The following is a 23,290-nucleotide window of genomic DNA, read 5'->3' on the forward strand; positions in this document are numbered from 1 at the left end:
GGAGACAGGACCAGGGTCTCCCAGAGGTCAGCTAAGGTGGCCTCTGCAGACGGGGAAGGTGAGGCCAGAGAAGCCAGGACTTGCACAAGGTCACACAACAGAGCCCAGCCCCGCTCCCTGCTCTGCCTCTCTGAGTCTGCTGACCAGAAACTCGGCGCTCAACCCAGGTTCCTCTCTTCACCTGATGGCTCACCAGGCCCCGCACAGAGAAGGCAGCCCACCCAGCCTCGGAGGCTGGGTGTCCAGAGAGGGCAGGCACGTCGGACACACTCCCCACAGCTCAAAGAGCACCTACCCTGCACCAGCAGCGTGACATGCGTGAGCCCCAACTGCTCCCCACCCAAAAGGTGTGTGTCCCTCCAACTGCAGGGAGGCTGGGCCTGGTGAAGGTTATGCAATTACTTGACCAGCCAGGGAAGGGGCTCTGGCCCCAGTCTGTCTACCCATCTCCCTTCCCATTTACCAGATCTCTGCCTGAGGCTAGGACACACACCCCCCATGCTGCTATACCCGTGAGGTGGGCACTTGAGGTCAAGAAGGACGGTGACCCCAAGATGCACAGCCACCACTCTGACTACCTCCACCCAGGTCTCCAGGCCCCGACAGCCAATAGCCCTGGGAGGAGGGGGTCCCTGAGAGACCGGGGCATGACATAGGGGCAGCCCAAGGGCCTGCTAATGGCTTCTAGGTTCCTTTCTTTCAAAGCCTCAGTGCAGGGGCCCAGCTGACTCAGGTGACCGGCCCCCGCCCACCCCACTCTACCTACAGCCAGGAGTGCACACACACAGGCCCGCTTCCTGTCCACACAGTCTCATGCCCAAGAGCCGTCGCGAACTTGGGACACAAACACAGAAAGTTCCGACCCCACACGTGCCCATGGACACCCACCCGCCACACGCGGGAGCGCACACACCGCGACTGCTCAGCGCGGCCCGCCACGCACTGAGATCACGCGCCCCCCGCTCCCGGAGCGCACACACACTCACACCCGGACCCCGGCCGGACCGGAGCCCGAGCGCACGTGCCCACGCGCGCACGCGGGCGCCCCCGCCCGACGCACCTACCCTCCGTAGGCCCCGAAGGTGAAGCTGCGCTTCCGGCCGCTCATGGTGCCCCCGCAGCCGCCCGCCCATCTGGCCGGAGCCGAGCGGAGCCGACTTCCCCGCGCCCGCCCGCCCGCCCGCCCGGGTCACCTTGGCAACCCGGCCGCCCCGCCCCCGGCCACAAGCCCCGGGATTGTCCGCGCCCCCGCGGGCTGCGGTCCAGCTGCCGCGGGCAGCGGCGCAGAAAGGGCCGCTTGTTCACGCCGCCCTCCGGCCGGGGGCGGGGGCTTCGCTGGACTTTCCCAGCTGGGACCTGGGGGGGCGGGGGGAGGCGTGGAAGAAGGAGGAAGGGGGTTAGACGAGACCCACCCTTCACCCCAGACCCGGGGCGCACCGGGCTGCAGACCCTCCTTCGGGGGCGGCACCTTCTTCCACCCGCCGCTAGAGCTGTGGGTGGATCTGCCCCCGTCATCACGCCAGCTGGTCGGGTCAAGAACTTGGAATCCAGGGTCAATGGTCGCAATGTGGGCAGGTCTCTGCCCTCCGCGTAGGTTCCGCAAATTTCTCGTCTGTAAAATGGGACTAATCGCCACCCCCACCCCCTACCTTGCGGTAATGGAATGAGTTAATGCAGTAATGCTTAATAAATAGCAGCTGCAAGGGTCCCACACTAGGATAGAAGCTCTGCTCAGGCAAACGAGAGAGTGAAAGAAGGAACGGACCAGTGTCACCCCAATAAAAAGGAAAAAATAAAATATAAAGTGTTAAAAAAGGAATGAATATGTAAAACTTGGGGGGGAAAAACCCACAAGAAGGAACAGAGCCTCCAATAGCCCTTCTATTGCTCACTCTCATCCCCCTCTCCCTGCTGAGGAGGAGGCCAAAGGGGCAGGAATGGAGATGCCCCGCCCTCCTCTTGAAAAGTCATTCAGCCTGGGTTCCTGCGGGGCTGGGTCCTACAGCTGGTCACGTATTCACTCAACAAACACTCTGAGCCCCTCTTCTGCCCCCAACTCACCCAGCGCTCACAGTTCAGCCCACCCAACAGGAAGCTGTCTCTCCTGCCCCAGGTGACAGGCGGCACTGGCCCTGCGCCCCAGGGCTCACCTCCCAGAATGCCCACTCTGCGCCCCAAAGGAGGAGGGATTATTCCCCACCTTCTGCACCCAGGGAAGCCACCAGAGCTTTCAGGGTTTCTATGGGGTTTTCTGGTTAAAAGGACTACAGGGAGCAGATGCAGTGAGGGACACGGAAGGAAGGACGACCAGGGGCATGATGACAGGGTGAGAGGGATTCTTAAAAGCCTTTCAGGAACTGTTTGGCCTGCGCCCTGGGCCGGGGCTCACTTAGCACCATCTACCCTGGTCTGGGTACAGGGCTCCACCGTTTGCCTCATGCGGCAGGGGGAGGTGGTGCAGCAGCCTCCCCATTTCAGATGAAGACCCCAGATCACAGCAATCACTGCTCTCTTGGGGGGGGGGGGGTCCACCCCCAGCCTCTCCTCTGCCCCCACCCTGGGTCCATCTCCTCCTCTCTACCCGCTCTGGTGGGCAGAGGAGCCCTCAGGAGCCGCTTGCAGAGTTCAGACTCCCAGCAGGGCAGGCACGATTTCCTTGCCCTTAGAACTACCCGCTGGGTTTGGTTCTCAGAGGAGGGTCTGGATCCCTCTTGGCAGGGTGCTCCGGAACCAGGGCAGATGCCTGGGTGGAGGGCCAACCCAGGGCAGTGAGGGAAGCCCACTCTTCACAGGGCAGTCCACTATGGCTCCGAAGGGCACTGAGGTTGGCCTGAGAAGGGAGGAAGTCTCTCCTACCTGAGTGGTGGCAGTGGGGAAGGGAGGCAGAGAGCTGGAGGGAGGGGAGGACCAGAAGTTAGGCCTGGGCTATGGGGGTGTGCTCAGTGCCAGGGAGGGGACCCAGGACTCCAGCCACATCCAGGCTGCTGCACCCCCGAGGACATGGCCCTCTGTCTCGAGTCTGTCTTTTCAGTAGGAATGATTCATAAGTGGGCTCTGCATGTCCACTTGGCAGGCTGGCCAAGGGGCCTCCAATGTGCCAAGTTTCCCAGCCGAGCCTGGCCCCTGGGAGGTCCTGCTGGTGTTGGGACAGTGGGCCCTTGAGAAGGGCCGTGGGGGCCACAAGGTTCCCACCGAAGACAAAGAGCCCAGTGTGGGCTCCCGCCTCTTGGGTTCTGACCAGCTGCAGCTGCCTCACTGGCAAGAGTGGGGGGTGGGGCGGGGTGGAGGTCACGTTCCTTTAGCCAGGAAAGCACCCCACGCTCCCTGGCCAGCTCCTGGTCCCTCAGGCAACAGTATAATTGAAAAGCACCTTCTTAACCTGCAAGGTCACTTCCAAGAATTTAGCCTCTACTTCAGGGCATGTGGGCCTGAAGATAAATGGCCAAGGACAAGGGACAGAGAAGCACAAGTTTATGTCCTCATGCTTGTGAAATTTACTCCTCGCCCTGTTCAAATCCCAGCTCTCCCACTTGTCAGCTGTGTGACTTTGGGTAAATCACTTAAATCTTTCTGTGCCTCAGTTTCTTCATCTGCAAAATGGGGTTGATGATGACGATAACAGTACTTACTTCAAAGGGTTTTGCCAAGGACTGACTTTAAATGAATACTTTTAAAGCACTGAGAATAGTATTTGAATAGCGTGTGCTTATTAAAGAAAGCACTTGCTGTAGCATCCTTTGTACTGGGCTAACCCATATGAAATCACGATTTTTGTAGTTAGCAGAGATTTATAGTAAGAATTCCAAAACAAACTAATGGCCATCCAGAGGGAGCCAGACAAATAAATTAAGATCCATTTATACCATGCAATACCATCCAGGAATGCAATACCATTCCTTCCCCGTTGGAAGGAATGGGGCAGATCTAGGTATGGACATATGGAACAACCTACAAGACAGACACACACACACACACACACACACACACACACACACACACACAGGCAATGGACAAGGCTCTGACACTTCCTAGCTCTGTGATCTCAAACGCATTATTTAATAGCCCCCTGAAAGCTGACCTCCAACTGTGACCAACAGTCAGCACAGAGCCGTGCTTGCCCACTGGCCCCAGGAGGTCATTGCCATCTTTGGGATGGGATAGAGCTCCCTCTTCCTTTCCCTCCAGCCGCTCACCTAGAAACCAGAGGCAGGCTGCCCTCCAGGGGCCAGGCCCTCCTTCCAGAAGGCAGCCTCCTCTTCTGGACATCTTAGGCTTGCACTTGAGTCTAACAGGTGCCAGACTCGGTGCAGAAGGAGTGAGGGTACAGGATGGAGTGTTGCAGAGCTCTCTTTCCAAGTTCACCCTGGGTTCAGCTCTGGGAGTCCCACTCCACTTCCCAACCCACAGCAGGGAAATATGAGGCACAGATTCCTGGGAAGATCTCAGGCCTGGGCTCCAGGTGGGACTGTTGGGGTCAAATCTTGCCAAGGTCCCCAGCACCTCCCCTGTCCCAGTCATTCCCATTCAAGATATCTGTCTGGGCTGCCTGGCCAGCAGCCTCCTGTGTGGCTCCACAATAATCAGCTTTCCTCCCCGGACCTCAGTTTGTTCATCTGATAAACACCCACTCTCACCTGGCTGGGTTAGAGACAAAATAATGGAAACATGCATTTGCCTTTGAGGGATTCCATTGTCCATGATCCATTATCGAAGTATCACTACCCTTAGCCATGGTCTTTGTAGCCAAGCCACACCCACCCAATCACATGCTGTAAACCCTGAGCTCCTGGAGAAAGAGTCTGGATGGGGGGACCCCAGGCCCTGGGGAGGGAGGAGAAGTGGGTGTAGCTTGGCTCACACCATTTCCCCAGCAACTGTCCAGTGAGGTTAACAACCCAGCCATCCCCTGTCCTGGCTCTAAGACTCCTACTTTATTCAATGGGTTCCTGAGACACCTGCCTACTCAGTGTCCCCATTCAGGGACCAGGACAATCTGGCCTGGACAAAATGGTCTGAATAAATGCCTCCACTCAGGCCAACACCCCTAAGAATGTGACTCTGGTCACCATAGGGACCATGTGCCTGCAAGGTCCCTGAGAGCAATGAGCTTTTGGAAACACAGACACACAAAAGGGCATGTCTTTCTTCCTGCCTTCAACCATTCAACAAACAATACATGCATAGTGAGCGTCTATTGTGCACCTGATACTGTTCAGGCACTGGTGACAGAGGATAAACAAGGCATCAAGTCTGGGAGGATCTGTGTGCACACCTGCACAGGAACTTCCCCGACACACATGCACCTGCCCTTGTACTGTGCACAGAGACATCTAACTCATGCCTATAGAGGTCATAGCAGATCAAATTCATGCAGATATGCCCACATGAACATCAGTCCCTACACTGCAAGCCCACATGCACATACACACGCAAAAGTCAAATCAAGCTCACACCCATATGTGCCAAAACCAGTGTGTGCTCACCTCCTGACTGTGGCTGGGTTTGTACACACATGTGAACACACACCAATGACAACAGATCCATGCACAGAAGTCACCGGCCTACACGCCCTTAGATCACATTAGGCTCACACGCAATATACAGACACACTGTGCACACACATACACATATACACACACACACACAGTGCCCAGATAACTACTGGGGAAAAATAAAGGTAGGAGAGAGGCTCTTTGGGGGTTGAGAGTTATGCAATTACTGCACCCCAATGAGAGGGGAAGCCAAGGCCCTTCTCACACATTGTAGCTGGAGTCCAGCCACCTTCTTCTCCTACCCCTGCTAAGGGCATCGCCCTCCCCGCCCATTTTCAGGGGCAGGTAGGCTGAGCTGGAAGGGAGGTTGCTTAATGCCCAAAGCTCTACCCAGTGCAACTAGGCTTACTGAGCCTTGTACCAGGGGGCAGGAGACCTGGGTTGTGGCTTCTGCTCTGCTCATCACTCATTGTGTTTTCTAGCACAATCTCTTCCCACTTTGGGCCTCTGTTGGTCCATCTGTAAGATGGGGGATGGGATGCCCTGACAATTCCTTAAGGTGCCACCCTCCCATTGAGCCAGTCCAGGATTCTGTGAGCCCCTTTTCACCCAGCCAAGGTCCCCCACCTTGATAGTTATTCTCAATGCGGGTGTCACTGCTCCCTAGAGGGCATTAAGAAAATACATGATGATGGTTTTTGTCCTTGGCAATTACTGGGGATCCCCACTATCATTCAGTGGGTGGAGGGTAGGAAAGCTAAGCTGGAAAGGGTTCTACCCAAGGAAGACTTGCCATGCATCAAATATCCCCCCAGGTATTCAGGTGGGTGAAAAGCCCATTGATCCCATTCTAGAACCTCATTGGTTTATATATGCACTAGTGGCCTGGTGCATAAATTTGTGCACAATGAAAGGAAATTAATTAGAAGAAATATTTTAATATTGCCCTTTCTCTATAATCGACAATGACAGATGGAAACCCACACATGCAATTGGAGAACAAAGGGTAAAATGTTTAACTGCAGCAGTGTTTGACTATATTCTGCTCAGTGAGAAAACCTGAAGTCATTTTCAAAGTCCACCATTTCTTACTTCTTTTCAGTAGGGTCAAGTTTCCAAGCGTTCTAAATCTCCAGAAAAAGAAAAGAAAATAGGATTCCGCCGACTCTCTTATCTGCCTACTCCAAGACTTCTGTGAGGATCAAATGAGATGAGGCACCAGGAAATGCTCCAGACATTTGGTTAAAGTGTAAAATGTTTCCACCTGTGTTCCTGGGCTGATAAAACTCCAAGGAGGTTAGTCGCTAGGGAGAGGAAGCCGGGAGTTGCTACGTGACGTCATTACCCAGCACCCACAGCGACCGTTTCAGGGCTGGGCTGGGCTATGGCGATTTGGTGGGGTGTCGCTCCTGGGTGATGGCAGGGCCTGTGTCCCACTTAGGGGAAGCCTAGTGTTGCTTTCTGGGCGCCAGGTCTGCAGTGCCGTTTCTCTGTGCCTGTAACAGCAGCTCCTGCATTGAGCATCTGCCCCCTGGTGGTCAGTGCGCATCATAGCGACCAGTCGGAAGGTGGGAAGGACTTGTCTTAGCATATTAGCCTTATGCGAAATGCTTGGTTACTTTATTAGGTCCCGGGGTGTGATCGTGCTAGAGTATCTATGGAAATAGAGGGCTTTTACTTTTTGTTGTTGTTAATCCTTACCAGAGGATATTTTTTCCCATTGATTTTTAGAGAGAGTGGAAGGGAGGGCAAGAGAGAGAAAGAGAGAGAAACATCGATGTGAGAGAGACACATCAATTGGTTGTCTTCTCCATGCACCCCAACTAGGGCAGGGATCGAACCTGCAACCAAGGTATACATGCCCTTGACCGGGAATCAAACCCGCAACCCTTTGGTCCGCGAGGCAACGCTCTAATCACTGAGCCACACCAGCCAGGGCGAGGGATTTTACTCTCTTAGGGCAGGATATCTTTTAGGTTTTGAAATTAGGTGTGTAGGTAGGTCATTACAGGAAAATGAATGCTCTTTAAAAAACGTGTTCTAAACGGGCCTGGGAGTCCGCCGCGGTCCCGGGCGACCTCCAATGGCCATCACAGGAACTGCAGGGCAAGGGTTGGGCGGGCTCCAGGACCAGGGACAGCGCCCCGGGCGTCTCCCCCGAGGAAGGCGGGGGCCCGGGGAGCGCCCGGAGGCTGCGCCCTGTTTCCCCGGTCTTGCGCTCGACACCCCAGCCCCCCCCATGCTTCTCACTCCTCCCCTTGTGCGGAGGCGGCCCCCAAAGCCTGCCCTCTCTCTCCCTTCTCCCCGCTGCGACCTGCCGCGCCTCTCCGGGGACACAGTGCCACACCTGAGCGCCACAATGCGCCGCCGCCCACCACGTTCGGCCGCCCCCTCGCCCGGGATCCGTTCGCTCCGTGTGCAGATCACGAACCGCACCTACGCGCCCTGGGACCTCTGTGATGCCAACGACAGGCCCGTGAGGCACATCCTGCAACCGTGATGTGACAACCATGACGGATGGGGAAACAGGCCTGCGAACAAGCAGACCCAGCTGTGCTGATGCCTCCTCCAGACCTCAGGCCCTCTCCCCCAACCCCCGCATCCCCGCCAGACAGGCACCCGGCTCAGTAAGAGAAGCCCCTAGATCCTCAGGCCCTATCCCCCCACCCCCAAACCCCCGCCAGACAGGCACCCGGCTCAGTAAGAGAAGCCCCTAGATCCCCAGGCCCTGTGCCCAGCCCACCTGTTGGTTCCAGCCTCATGACTACCGGTAAGTTAGGTGCTGTGACCATCCGCAGCTGAGACCAGGAATCGGCCTGCTGGGCGAGTGGCTGCTCAAGGGTGGGTGAGAGTAGAAGTGGCTGTGAAGACCTCTGAGGTCTTAACTCCGCTCTGAGTCCCTCTCGGGGACACTCCTGCCAAGAAGAAAGCCCTTCAACCAGCTCCCACTGCCTGCCCTGACACCCCTGGAGGCCTGACAGCCTCCCCTACCTCAGGGCTTGGGTGGGGTGGTTGCACGGGGCCCCGCATGCCTCTCAGAGGAGCCCTTATCTCATCTTCACACGCTTCAGCTCCACGACGCACGTCCCCAGGCACAGGGTAGGTGCTCACGGAATACTTGCTGCCTGGCTGAAGCCCTGCCCACCAGGAACCAGGACTCTAAATGCATCACCACAGACCCGGGCACAGAGCATGGCCGAGTGAGCCACCCGTAAGGAAGCGGGAAACGGACATGAGGCCAGACAGAGCAGGGTTTGGCTCCGTCTTGAGCTGTGTGACTCTAAGCCTCAGTTCTCACATCTGGAAAATGGAGATATACTAGCTCTTAGCCTCTGACCCCAGATCCGCTCCCTGCTCTCCTCAGCATAGTTGGCACTCCATAGTCAATGAATGAATGATGTCCTAGGTTGGCCACGAACAAAAAGAAAGATAAAATCAATTCTATTCCTGTCATACTACATATGCATGGGTTTGCATGGGCTGACATCAGCATGGGGTTAGAGTCAGATGGACATGTGTTTGAATCTTTGCCTCTGTCACTTCCTGGTTTGTGACTTTGGGCCACGTTCATAACCTCTCAATGCCTCAGTTTCTTCATCTGTAAAAGGGGGTGGTAATGGTAAGAATAGTACTTGTGTCATAGGGTTGTTCTTAGGACTCAGTGTAATGTGCTCAGCCCTGGCAACTATAAACAGGGACTGTCTTTACTCCTGCTCCTGGGCACGTGCTGGCACAGCCATGCGCTGAGTCAGGAGACCCGGGTCCTAGGCCCAGCTCTGCCACTGGCTCATCGTGGGCAGGTCCCTACCCCGCTGGCCCCAGTTCCCTTCTCTGTATAATGAGGGCCCTCCAAGGTGCCTTCTAGGTCTGATTTTCTGGGGCAGCCTGCTCCCCATGGGCTTGGTGGGTGGGGAGGCCTGGTCCCCGTGGGCATAGTGGGTGGGGAGGCCTCTAGAGAACAGCTCTGCCCCTCAGTCTATCACTCTTGTCATGGAGAAGGGGACTGTGTTCTCACAACAGGGGAAAGGTGGACAGCACTGGGAATCCCAGAGCGTCACTGCTACCTGCCCTGTGCCCATGCTGACCTCTCAGGACCAGCCCCCTGCCCCGCCCCTAATGCGGGATGTAGTCCTGAGCCACACCTGGTGGGCTCTGGGCCTCAGGGGCCCAAGATGGTGGGATGAGCTCAGGGGGAAGAGACATCTGGGTTTGGAACCCAATACCAAAGCCAGATGTGTGCCCGAGACCGAGCTCCTGGCCGCTAAGCCTTGGGTTCCTCGGTCACAAAGTGGGAGGGGCATAAAAACTACCAGATGAGCTCTGCCAGCCCCAAGGGCTCTGGCGCGCAGAGGCAACCCAGATGTGAAAGCCCTTTGTGAATTGCCACCATCGAGCGTAATCATGATAATTATTATCTGTAAAACGAGGGGGTTGGACCAGCTGATCTCCACGGGCTCCTCTCCAGCTCTGATGCTGGGGATTTCTCGGGTTCCCAGCTAGGAGTTCGTGCAGACAGGGGGGCGGGAGAAGCCGGGGTCTGTGGGATTGTTCGTCCCTGGGAAAGTCTGCCAACAAATCTCCCCATTCATCCTCTTTCCCCCACTCAGTCCTGGCCTCTGAGCCCCAGGGACAGGCCATAGGAAGGGGAAAGGGAGGGAGGAGGGTCTGGAGGTTTAGGGCCAGGTCCTGAAAGTGTGGGGACAGCCCCAGAGTTGGAGCTGCACCCGCCCCTGCCCGCAACCGCCCCCATTCCCTAGGGCACAGCCCATTCTTCTCTATCGCACACTCCCCTCCCCACCTAATTCTGTATGCAGTACACGAAGTGATTGACAGTGGAGTCAGACAGGCCTTAATTCAATCTCAGCCCCAGCCACATTCCAGCTGGGTGACCTTGGGCAGCTAATAAAGATTGCTCTGAGAATTAAATGAGATAGATCCGTGAAAAGTGCTTAGCATAGGGCCCAGCATACTGTAAACACTCAATTCATGCCCCCACCTGTGTTCCATCACCAGCCTTCCTTCTGCTTCTCCCCTGCCAGAAGCCTCCTGGGAACCCGCAGCCAGCCAGTTCTACCCGGCAGACACAGGGCAGGCCCCCAACAGTGCCATGTGGGAGCAAGGGCGGGGTTGGGGGGCAGGCCCCAGCTTCCTTTGACCCTCTGAGGACCACTGAGGGCCATCCCTCTCTAGCCAGACAGGAGGTCTGGGGGTCTGCCTGGTGACTGGGACAGGTGAGGGCTCTTTCCAGTCCTGCCTCTGGGGACTGGAAGCCTTGGGGAAGGGACTGTAAGGGACCCCTTTGTACCTGGCAGAGCTCCCATGTCTCAGGTGAGGTGGAGGCAGGTGATGAATGGGGCAAGGCTGGAGCCACCTCCTCAGAGCCTTCAATCCAGTGGCATCCACAGCCTGCTGCCCGGGCTGGCCCAAGGGCCTGCAGCAGTCTGCCAGGGTGGATGGCCTCTCGGGGGACCTCCGAGGTTAGGAAAAGCCGTTCCCATCATCAGCCTGGGCCTTGTCCTGGCAGCCCCTCAAAGATCAATGACGCGCCCTACTCATGAGAATGGAAGAACCAGGGCTGCCCCGCGGTTCTGACGGAGCTTGCAAGCAGAGAGGAGTTCCCAAGGTCACCCTCGGTCGGCCACCTCCATCCCACCTCGAAGACCCCAACTCAGAGGAGTGGGGCCTTGGAGGGGGCTGTCCTCGGAGCTGGGGTGGGATGACTTTCTCGCATAGACTCAAGGCTGAGAACTCAGGAGCAGAGCAGAAGGCTGGGCCCCTCTAACAGCCTGGCTGTGGCAGGCAGGTGGCTCCTGTGGCCTTGAGAAGGTCACGGCCGCTCTGGTGTCTAAGGAGTCTGTCCTCACCTGCTGTCCCCCCACATCCCAGCAGCGCCACTTCCTCAGAGGAGCCTGGGGAATGCGTAATTATAAGAAACAGCAGGAGCTCCCCGGAGACATGACACACCTGAGCTCCTCTGACACGGTCACCAGCTCGGTCTCATTAGTGTCACACGGCAACGGCAGAAACTGTAAACACCCATTGCACAGATGAAAGGGAGGCTCCAAGAGGCGGGTGACAGCCAAGATCACCCAGCGAGGGGTGGGGTCAGCGGAGGAACATGCATCTCCTGATTTCCAGCACAGACGACAGCCCCCTCCTGCCCTGACGGCTTGGTGCCAGGTCCTCTCGCCTGCCCCTGGATGGAACATGCTGGAGGCTTTCTTGGGGAAATGAAGCCCAGGGAGACAGCCACACGGACCCAGCAGGGACAGGGCAGGGAACGGTGCTGGCTGCTTCCCCATTCCTGGCTGGTGCGCCTGGCTCAGTACCCAAGGCCCAGCCACAGGAGGCTCAGCCAGTCCCTCCAATGGTTTCCCCACTGGCTTCCAGGAAAATGCAAACGCCTTAGCCTGGCATCCAAGGTCCTAAGTAAATTGTCCCAGCTCAACCCTGCACATACCTCCCACTGAAGCAAAACCAGTGTCCCAGTCGCCACGGTGCAGCAGTCACGCCCCAGAAATACCTTAGCTCCTTTCACTACAGAACTTATCATTCCACTTGGGGCCACTGTTACCATTTACTGACCACCTACTATGTGCCAGACGCTGGCTCCACAGGGGGAACACTACCCATCTCACATGATGATAGCAGGGCCAACTGCCCTGTAAGTGTAAAATTATGGAAAAGCTGCCCACTACCACAAAAAATTGAAGAAAAGGCTTATTTCATTTCTTGCTATAATAAAATATTTGAAGGTGTTTTTTAAATATTTTTTCTCCACATTATTCTGGTGTTTGCTTTTCCTCTGTGCTCTCATATCTCTGGGTGCAGCTCTGTTTTTCACAGCAGCTCCCAGCCATCAGGTCTGATCTGCACAAACAGCACTCCCAGGTGGACAGGGAGTATTGTCACCCCTTTCTATGGAGAAGGAAATGAGGCACAGAGAGAGCAAGTGACTTGTCCAAAGTCACACAGCAGAGACCAGACTTGGATTCCTGACAAGTCCCAGCCCATAACCTCTTAGTCCACAAGTGCCCAGGAGGAGGTGGGCATGGCCCTGGGTACTTACCTACATCAGTCTTCTTAACCCTGGAAGCAACCCCATCAGGTGCATGAAGTGGGTGACCCCCACTTTACAGATAATAAACAGAGGCTCGCCTGAGCTGGTTTGGCTGAGTGGATCAGTGGATAGAGCGTCGACCTGCGAACTGAAGGGTCCTAGGTTCGATTCCAGTCAAGGGCACATGCCCAGGTTGTGGGCTCGATCCCCAGTGGGGGACGTGCAGGAGGCAGCCAATCCACCATGATTCTTTCTCATCATGGATGTTTCTATCTCTCTCTCCCTCTTCCTTCCTTCCTCTCTGAAATCCATAAAAATATATTTTTAAAAAAGAAGCAGCAGAGGCTCAGAGAGATGTAGTAACTTGCCCCACGTTGTGCAGCTAGTCAGTGGCAACGTCTGAATTTGAACTCAGACCTTCTTCTTCGAAAAGGAGGCCCAAGGAAAGGTGGCTCATGCTGGCAGAGTCGTTTTCTAACAAAGTGTGGGCAGGGTACTTCACCTCGTTGAGCCTTTCCTCCTCATCTGAGATGTGGCCACAGTAAAACCACCCTGGGCCATGGTGGGAACCAAAGATGCCACACCCAGCTAATCTCTGTGTCCCTGGGACACACTACACGCTCAGTGTCGCTTAGTCAGTGTGCAAATGAGGTCCCCACCACTGTGCCCACACACAGCATGCGCTTCAGAGGTTTGCCTCCTTCCTTCCAGGGGGGAAGGCTGGTGTCGCAGTGGGACTCCCCTGTTTTAGGATATTTCCCCACCAGCACCTTCCTGCTTCCCTCTTCGTCCTCTCTGAGTCACTGTCGGCAAGTACTAGTCTTCAGCCCTAAAAATAGAGCACATTTGGGGGCACAAAAATACCCACAGATAAACTATAGCAGCCCCCCGCTCTCGGTGCCCCCTTGCTGGCCCCAGGGTGGCCTCCCCAGGAAGTCCCAGACTGGCAACCCCTGCTTGACCTACTGCGGGCCTTAGTTTCCAATCTGCCCACACTGCCCAACTGAGCCGAACTTCCTCTCCTCATTAGCACAGGCTGCCACCTCCCACCTCACTCTCCCTAAACAGGTGGAGCTGCCTCCCAGAGCTGGAGATGGTTGCCAGAGACGGGGGATGATCTGCACGGGCCACACAGCCAGCGAGAGGCAGGGCCAGGCCTGGACCCAGAACCAGCGCTCTGGCCAGCCTAGGGTGAGTGCCCACGTGAGAACGGCCAAGCTCAGAGCCCCTCCCTGCTCCCCACCGAGCACCAGTCTGCCCTGGAGGTCATCTGAGCCCACAGAAGCACCTCTCAGCAGCTGCTCCCCAGCGGTGCCAGAGGCCCAGCCTGCAGAGGTTCTGCCAGGCGAGGAGGTAAGCAGAGGGGAGCTGGGAGGATTCCCCTCCCTTCACACCAGCTGGCCCCTAGAAAGACTTGGCAAGGCCTCCTGGCAAAAGTGGCAAAGGAAATGAAACCCAGGGCTGCTGGAGTCTGGGCTGGGAGTGTTCTGATTTGGGAGGGGCCTGTGCAGCAGCACCTTCAGGGGCAGCCAAGGGGGAGCCTGGTGGGAGAGGCTCCTCCCACAACCTGGCAGGTATAGGTGTATGTGTGGGAGGGGCAGGAGGGGGGAGGAGGGTCCACTAAGGGGAAAACACCAGGCAGTTTCCCAGTCTCTGAGCCAAGCTGGGTTCACACGAGGCAGAAAAGAAGGAAGGGGGTGAGCTTTGGCTGGGGGTGGCCGGAGGGGCCTGTGCCACCCTCTCCCGGGTGATGAGTTCACGTCCCACACACAGGAAGCTGATGTCATTCACGGGTGTGTACACCTGTGGTGGCCTGGGCGTGGGTGGGTGGATGGACGTATCTGCCATGCTCATTTCTGAGGGCCTGGGGTTTTCCTGTGCCCCTTCCCTCATGTGTATGTATCATGTGTGCGCCCTGGAGGAGATCATGGAAACAGACATCAGCCGGTCGAGGGCTCCGGAGGAAGCTCTTCTCGCTGACAACCACCTCCGATCTGTGTGCGCACGTCCGTGTGGTGTGTTTTTGTGTTTGTAATGTGCTCAGGGTCAGAGGCGGGGGTCCTGGCCTGGGTGTGCCTCTCTGGGTTCCTGTGTCTGGGTCTCAGATATTTGTGAGTTGAATCCTGTTTGCGTGTGTGTCTGGCTGTGCGCGGGTCTCGGTGTCTGAGCAGCATGTGTGGCTGCTCAGCAGCCTCTGACAGCCAGGACAAAGGCCTCTGTAGACAGACAGGTGGTGCGGGAGACAGACCTGCCCCAGGAGTCCTCAAAGGGCCTCTAGGCTCAGGAACACCACAGGGGGTAGGGGGAAATGGGGAGGGGGGGGCAGGGCCAGGTGAGAGATAGGGCTCAGGGCTCCCTAACCCCAGGCCTGTGCAGATCCTGCGGAGGGGCTGAGGGCCACACAGCAGAGACCCCCCAAGCCAAAAGGAGGCCCTCTGCATTTCAAGAGGCCAAAGGAAGAATCCTCTTGTCCCCCAGGGGCAGCTGGTAGAGCCAGGAGAGAGACCTCCTGAGACCCCCGCCATGGGGCAGAGAGAAGAGGAGAGGGCTTTGCCCCAGGGAGGTGGTGAGCTGGGAAGGTCCCAGGGCGGGAACACCATCCTGGCTGTGAGCAGGGGTGGCAAAGCGTGCATGGGGCTCCGAAGGGGGAGAAGATCTGAGGTCTGGACCCTGGAGAAGGTGGAGGGCTTCTCCTCCACCTGAGCCAGCTTCTCCGCCTCCGTCCAGACGCACCCCCGACGGCACAGGGAGCAGGTCCACTGTGGACACTACCCGTCAATGACCTTTCCTCCACCCGCCGCTGCAGGGTCCACCTGGATCAGGCAGAGGGCGACTCTGTGACCTTGGGCAGTGTATTTAGCCTCTCCGAGCCTCTGTTTCCTTATCTGAGCAATGGGGACGTGAGCCCCTGCCTTGGAACCTCGCTGTGGGTCAGGAAGGTGCTCCTGCCACTTGAGGATTAATCATTACTCTGGAATTCTCTCCCAGGCCCTTAAGCTGCCCCCTCCCCTTGCCAGACCCTCTAACTGCCAGAGGGTCTCAGAGCAAGGCTGAGGCCCTGGACAGAGGAGAAGGGGCCAGCTGAGCATGACCACCACCTCCCCCACCCAGCTGCTGCCCTCCGCCGCTATGCCAGGCCTCGATGCCCTTCAGGGGTACCTTTGACTGAGTTCCTTCTCATTCGCTAGAAAACTCAGGGCTGCTCCCCATCCTCATTTCTTCCCTCAAACACCTGGGGAAGGAGGGACCCCAGCTCCCTTCTGGGAGGAGCAGATGCCTCCTTGCTTCATGTCCCCTCTCCTTGCTCCCGGCTGGCGGGCGGCGCCGTCCTGACCTGGCTTCCCTCAGTGCCCTCCTGCTGGCCGCTGGCTTTGGTGAGGGAGGGGAATGGAGCCAGGAGACAGATGCCCAGGTGCCCTGTGTGAGGGTGGGTTTCACCCTAGGCCTGTGTATGACCCCCAAGAACTTGGGGGTCACGCACAGGTCAGGGTCTGAGATCCTGGAGGGAGCTAGTTGTGTGTGTGTGTGTGTGTGTGTGTCTTCCCCAGCCCAGGCGCCCCACCACGGGCACCAGGGCGCCTGCGGGGCGCGGGGACCGCCCTGTGGACTCCCACCGAGTCCTCAGATCCTGTGGAGCCGGCGAAGCGACAAGGGGACGCCCGACTGCGTGATGCGCGTGTCCTGCTGGGTGGCGGGTCAGGGACAGGAGGCGGGGAACGCGCTCCGTCCTGAGGACGCAAGGGCATCACCAGCCTCTGAGCTCGGGGGCGGTGGAGCTGGGGCCCCCACTTCCCTCTGGGAACCGTGCGCCTGGTCCTGGGTGGTGTTAGCTCCCCGGCCCCGGGGACCCAGGGACCCAGGCACCCAGGGACCCAGGGAACGCGCCCATGTCTGCCCTCTCCTCGTCCCCTCCTCTGAACCCGCGGCACCCCTCCTAGCGGGGAGCAGGAGGTGCCCCCACCCATGCCGGCGGGTGGGACCCGAGCCCCCCAACGGCGGCCTGGCCCCACCCCGCGGGCGGGGGGCTCGCTGGCTCAGCCCAGGCCTGGCCCCTCACTCCCGCCTGCACCCGGCCGGCCCACCCCCGGGACCGCGTCCCCGCCGGCCCCCTCGGCGCCTCCGCGCCTTCCCTGCCCTTCCCTTCCCTTCCCAGGGCGGCGCCCGGGCGGGGCGGACTCACCGCGGGCCGGGGCCGGGGCCGGGGTCCTGCGCTCGGGATGCGGCGCCCGCGGCGGCCGCTGCAGCTCTGCTGGGACGCGGCTCCGTTCGCCGCCGCCGCCGCCGCAGTTCGGGGAGGGGGGCGTCACGTGACCGCCGAGCGCGCCCTCCCCGCCCGCCCCCCCTCACTGCGGAGCCCGGCCACGCGCGGGAGCGGCCCGCGCCCCCACCCGCCGCGCGCACAACAGGTCCCTGGGCGGCGCGGGCCCCTCGCACAGGTGGGGAAACTGAGAACCGGGGAGGGCGAGGACTGGCTCCAGGTTACCCGGCTGGACTGGCCGGGCCCCGCAGCAGCCAGCGCGCCAGCCTGTGCTCGGGGCAGAGAAACATCTTCTGGGCAAGTCGGGGCGACAGGAAAGGTGGGCAAGACGGGAGACGGAAAGGAGGCCCCCTGGGCTCCGGGGAGAGGCGCGGGGCGAGCTGGGCCAGGGGGCTCGCTGACGCCCCCCAGCAGGTCAGCGGCTCTGACATCCTCCCTGGACTGGCAGCTCGCTCCCCGCTCCCCACCTAACCGGGAGGAGAAAGGTGGGGTCAGGACAAGAGTTGAAAACCCAGGCAGCAAGGGGTCCCAGAGATCACCTTAGTCTGACCTCTGGGCCCACAGAGGAGAAGAGACGTGGCCAAGGTCACGTGCAAGTGAGCAGCAGTAGCAGCCAAGCTGACACTGTGGCTCCTGGGCCCCACTCCCCACCTCTCTGTCTCCATGGGCCCCCCTCCAAGGGGCAGCCCTCGATGAATCAAGGAAACAGGCTGTGTGTCTGCAAGGCCAGAGCTGTGGGGGACAGTGGGCGAGGGCATTCTTGGTGGCCCCAAGATCATGCCTGGGTCAGAACATGGTTAGAGGGACCTTTGAGACCTCTGAATCTCACTAGGGGAAACTGAGGCCAAAAAGGGGTAGAGACAAACCTCCGTTTCATCAACCATTTATGATTAGTAGGTCAAGCAGACAGGCCCCTCCACGGTGAGCCAGTCCATAGGCCCCCTTCACAGGTGGGGCTTAGGGAGGGCCCAAGTCTTCGTTTATTTACGTGTTTACTGAGCACCTGCTGTGTACTTAACAAATGACTGTCCAGTCCACCTCCCCCTCTGTCTTCCCAGCCACAGGGACCGCATTTCATTAAGAAAAAGATCTGGGCCCTCAGCAACCCTGACATCAGCCTCTGCAGGATCTGAGACATGCAGGGCAGCGTGCTCAGTCCCACCGCAGCTGTTTCTCCCCAAGAATCTCACCCCCACCAAGAGATGAGAATTAAGAGGGAGTAACAGGACATGCCTCCTCCTCATCCCACCCTCCAGCAAATGTGACAAGGCAGAAGGGACGTGGAGCTGGCACTTACTTTCCAGTCCCTCTCTGTCAAGTTCCCCTTCCACAAGCTCTCACAAGCCATGGATGAGAAAAGAGGTCCAGCCCAGGGCCTCTCAGACTTCTAGGAGTGGCCTGATCCCAAAGCAAGTCCAGATTCAGGGGGCCTGGGGCCTGAGTTCCGGCATTTCTAATAAAGCCGTGCAGTGTTGCTGGTTCTATGGGGCCACAGACACTCTGAGTCGGGCTGGTTGGAACAAGGTGAAGTTCAGGGCAGGAGGCAGAGGGCTGCTCCAAGGACTCCTGGAGCATCACCTGCAAACCACTCCCACCCCTGGAGGCCCTTTGATTTCCTGCCTGGCATGTGCCCTGGGCCTGGGTCCCGGACCCTCCTCAGCAAGCACCATGGCTGCAGAGCTGGTTCGGAGTAGTAGTAAGAGGGGAAAGAAGTTGAACCAGCTTGGCCCAGGCACTGCTGGAGACGGTGCAGAAGGGATTTCCCGGGGCAGCCATCGCCCCAGCCAGGTATGTCCCGCAGGGCACTGGCTCTGGAAGATGCTTGGTGCAAACAGATCCTGTTGGGGAAGGGCCCGCTGAAAGCCTACAGACCTGGGGCTGGGCTCACACAGCTCAGGGAGGGCATATGAATTCCGGGGCCCTCTGAAGCATATCTCAATATCCTTTGGCTTTTTTTTTTTACGCTTGGCCAGATGGATCCTTAATTCTGGTCACAATCCCAGTGCCTCTTCCTGCTTCTCCAACAACTTCTCCAAGGAGAACCCCCCCCCCCCGCCCCCATGCTGAGACTCCCACTTCCGGCCAGGAAGGCAAGGCTGAAGGTACCGTTGCAGACTGTGAGCAGAGATGGAGGTGCCCCACCTGAGCAGGAGCGAGGGGCAGACAGAGGCCGTGGGGATGTGGAAATGCACTCACTGAGGAGTTGCAGCTGTGACCTTTCCTGGTTTGGACCCGGCAGACTCCAAGATTCCCCAAGGGCCGGAGGTCCTGCTGGCACCGGGCACTAGGGACTAAACGTGCCCAACCCTGGCTGAGCAGGCCAACGAACGAAAGCTCTTCTGTGCCAGGCCGCTCTGCTTCTTCTTTATAATCAAGGAGCTTTTCAATTACAGCATTTTCCTCTTTACAGAAAACCTCAGTGCAAGAGCCTTCTAATCTCCTGCCGGTCCTGGGGTGGGGGCAGCATTCTGAGATAGTCAGGGCCCCTGGGGAGAAGGCAACATGTGCTGTGCTGTAGGGGGCTGGGCACGGAGCCTGGCATGGAGCCTGGCTATGGCAGGGAAGACTGGACAAAGGCCCCGCAGCTTTGCTTTCTCTGCCCTATTTCAATCCAAACCACTCAGGGCTGACCAGTCACGCATGGCTGCCTCCTGGCACAAACCTTTTCTTTCTCGCTTAATACTAGTACGCTGTGCCCTAGCCACTACCCCTGCTCTCCCAAGTACTCGAAATGAAAGCTGGCTTCAGAACAGCTGACATCTAAGAAGACTGGAGAGCGAAAATGTGGATGGCACAATAAACTCGGAATAATGCACGATGGAGTCCTACAGTGGGAACGAGGCCTCTTGGAAATAACTATCCCCTCGATGCCCACCCCTCCCTGGCTGGATCAAAGGGGAGAAAGGTGGGGCTAGAGCAGCGGTTCTCAACCTGTGGGTCGCGACCCCTTTGGCGGTCAAACAACCCTTTCACGGGATCGCCTAAGACCATCCTGCATATCAGATATTTACATGACGATTCATAACAGTAGCAACATGACAGTTATGAAGTAGCAACGAAAATAATTTTATGGTTGAGTCCCAACATGAGGAACCGTATTTAAAGGGCCAGAAGGTTGAGAGCCACTGGGCTAGACTAGAGACTGCCCAGCAGGAAAAGCAAGGGGAGAAAACGCAAGAGTGGTGGGTCCCCGAGGTGTGTTGTCTGTGCAGCAGTAAGGTCTAGTGGGGGGCTGGTAAGGGTGTGGGGGGGTGCTGTCTGCAGGGCTGGCTGACTGGGAGAAGCAGTGCCACTCCAGTGAGCATAAGACAGGATGAGGAGTGAGAGTTGGCAACTCGGGGGGGCCCACTCTTGGGGAAGTCTGGATCAGGAATGTGAACACAGCTAGAGGGTGAAAGAGATAAGCCCAGAAGCGGGGCCAGCTCTGATTATACCGAAGCAATAGAAGCTCTCTCCCGGAGGTCTTGCTGCCACAGAAAAAGAGTGTCTAGTGGACCCTGAAGGGATCATTCATTTTCCTGGCTGAGAACATGTCATGTGGCTCACGGTGGGATGTGCTGAGGAAGACGGCTGAGCCCCTGCCCTCGGGCACAAGAACAGTCTAATAATTAGGTTGATTCATTTCTGGGATCCGAGTGGTTTTAGGGGCAGACAGAAGATCCAGGCCAGCCCTAACTCTGGCTCCCACAAAGACAAAAAAATAAACAGTTCACTCTAGTCCCAGAATTCTAAACAGTCTAGCACAGCTTGGAGCCTCCCACCCCGAGTCAGTGCCTGCTACGGCTGCAAGAAGATGCAGCGAAAAGCCCAGACATAAGGCCGACGAAGAGAAGTCCCCAGTGGCCGTCCAGTTGGGCGACTTTCCAAATGCACTCCCTGGAGCTTCAAGGCAGTGGGTGGGTGTGGGAGTGGAGCTGAGGAGCTGAGGCCCCACTGTCTCCTTCCACCTAGTTCATGTTTGACAACTTCCACACATCCAACTTCCTTTTAGAGAACACTGCGGCCCAAAGGGAAACACACTTGTCCAGGATCATAAAGAGCGGGTAGCCCTTTAGTGTTCCCTAGGTTATAAATACAAATACAGCAGAGAACTCGGGGGGGGGGGGGGGGGGGTCAGGGGAAGCTGGGGGGAAGGGAGGGGTCAGGGGAGCCAAGATACAAGTGCGCAAAGGCCAGTGTGCCGGCTGGCAACCACTCAACCCTAGACAGAAAGCCCAGGCCTTCTGTCTCCCCTGGGGCGTGTCCCCACTTCCTGTGGCCCAGGGCTGGCCTGCTGACAGCACTAGTGGATCTGGGATTCCAGCTGCCATTCCAGCTGCTGTCATAAGGCTGGCTCCCTTCCTGACGGAGAGCAGTTCCACTTCAAAAGGCCTGGCCTCCGTGGTCTTAGGCAAGTCCTTGAAAGCAGGGTGCTTTTTCCTGTTTTCTTTCAGCATGTTGGGGCAAAACAGACGATGCTCTCTATCTGAGATCGACATGGCAGTTATGTTGGACAAGCTCCTAGGATGGACTTCACGGAGGATTCAGAGCCTCATGGATGAGAAAGTGTGAGACTGTATGGAGAGCCCACATGCCACCTGTGTTGTGGGATGGGGGCCACTTGACAGCAGGATCCCCTTCCTCAGGGATCATGGTCTCGCTTCTGCTGGGGCATAACAAAGGCTCGGTCCAGTAATGAGCGTGTGCAGGTCCCAATTCAAAGAGCGGACCAAGGTCAGCCAGAAGAGATCATGCCCTCCTCGACAAGTCACAGGATGAACTCTGCAACCTCCTTCTTCCCAAAATTTGATGGGGCTCAGGAACCTCACCACATGAAGTATCACCAACTTGTCCAAAACATGCATTTTAAAAAGTGATAGGCCCTGGCCGGGCGGTTCAGTTAGTTAGAGCATCATCCTGATACGCCAGGGTTGTGAGTTCGATCCCCAGTCAGGGCGCATACAGGAAACCAATGAATGTATAAAAAAGTCAGTGTTTCTCTCTCCCCCACACCCCTCTCTCTAAATTCAACTTTTTAAAAAAATTTGATATATGGTTAGCAGTATGCTGTATTAATTTGATTTAAAAAAAAAAAAAAAACCTGGTTCTGTGGTTTATTTGTTGGGGGAAAGCACAAGAAATACCTGTTCTGTGTACTCTAGTCAGGAACATTATTCATGTCTCAAGAGGTAAATAAGAATGAAAAGCATGACGCTCAGGCCATGGAAGCAGCCTGGTGCCTGAGCGGCCCCTGTTCCTGATGTTCTTGGCAATGGCCATCAAAACACGGGAAGCTGCCCCTCTGGGAAAGGACCTGCCCACCACAGACAGACATCTCCAAAGCACTTTCTAAATGTGTCTTGAGTATCTTTCAATGACCCCGCAAATAAAGCACCAAGGAGGCTTGTGTTTGACCATTCGCTTCGTGCTCCTTATGGGACAAGAAGAAACATTTATATCACAGGATGATCAGACACCTTTCCCAAGGGCCACCAGGGCAGGGGTTCCAGGTAGCTTGGCTTTGTTCATTCTTTTTGAAGTCTTGCAGAGGACTACAAAGCATTTTCTCACAAAAGTTAGAATCTGATTACAAAGAGTAACACCCAAGTCTTTTACCCCAACAATATTACTGCTTAGCTTCAGTGTGGAGGGTAAACAAGGCAGCATATTTGGCCTTGTTCTACAAGCTAAGAAAACTAAGACAAAGCAAAGGAACTTTTCTCAGTCATAAGGTAAATGGTGAGATTATCTGGAACACAGGAGACCCAGCTTCTCAAACCTGCCCTTTCAGCACTTGCCTACGCACGTGTGTGCTGCCTGGAACAGCTCGCAGGCTCCTGAGCCCAATGAACTAAACAGCCAGGCTTGAAAAAACCCCAAGGCTCGGGATGTGAGAGGAGGTAGTTTTCTGTGTCTCCCTATAGACATTCCCACACTCAGGACTTGGCACGAGGCCGTTCATTCAGTGAAATACGTCGAAGGGGCAGTGTTTTGTAAGTGCTTCTAATTTTATTTTAATGAATAACGGATTCCAATGTTGACAATCAAATCCCCGGTTAATATTGGTGTCCATAAAATAAGGTGTTGGGGGTGGTAAACGCCTAGTCTCAAGGATCAGAAATGCCCTGTGCCTTGTGGGAAGGGGTGTCGGGGCTGAGGTGCTAAGTGCGTGGGGTGAGAACCTAACATCGAAAACACTGGCTTTTCACCCGACTGAACTCTGCTCCCAGTCCCCTGCAACACTGAACAGGCCGCAGTCAGATGCCAGGGAGAGAGGAGGTGCTGCTCCTCCCCGATCCCGTAACAGGAAAGACGGGCTTCAATGCCCATTTCACTCCAGCAGTCACATCAGCGATAAATCATCCCCTGGGTATTTAAAACGGGTTCTTCCAGCCCAGCATTAGCTTCAAATATCAACCAGGGTCTGACAACATAGACTAACCAACGGGACACTTACAGGAACAACAACAAAAATTCATCTGGACGATGATTCCATAGAAA

General features: G+C 56.9%; 1 protein-coding gene across 14 annotated transcripts in view; it reads right to left on the reverse strand.

The window, feature by feature from the left end:
• The window catches only part of LOC118676438 (RAP1 GTPase activating protein), a 64,892-nt gene extending 48,079 nt beyond the window's left edge, over nt 1–16,813 (reverse strand). For 10 of the 14 annotated variants that reach the window (XR_004974109.1, XM_036350363.1, XM_036350368.1 and 7 more), the window contains exon 1: nt 1,065–1,159. Coding sequence is in view for 9 of the 14 variants with exons in the window: in XM_036350363.1 (XP_036206256.1) it covers nt 1,065–1,108 (44 nt within the window). In the remaining 5 variants the exon portion in view is untranslated. Of the gene's footprint in view, nt 1–888; nt 907–1,060; nt 1,160–16,732 lie in introns of those variants that run through there. The other 4 variants (XM_036350372.1, XM_036350370.1, XM_036350369.1 and 1 more) reach the window with 4 other exon arrangements.
• Nucleotides 16,814–23,290: the final 6,477 nt, after the last annotated feature.

Source organism: Myotis myotis, unplaced genomic scaffold (genome assembly GCF_014108235.1).
Source record: "Myotis myotis isolate mMyoMyo1 unplaced genomic scaffold, mMyoMyo1.p scaffold_m19_p_2, whole genome shotgun sequence".
Classification (NCBI taxonomy): domain Eukaryota; kingdom Metazoa; phylum Chordata; class Mammalia; order Chiroptera; family Vespertilionidae; genus Myotis; species Myotis myotis.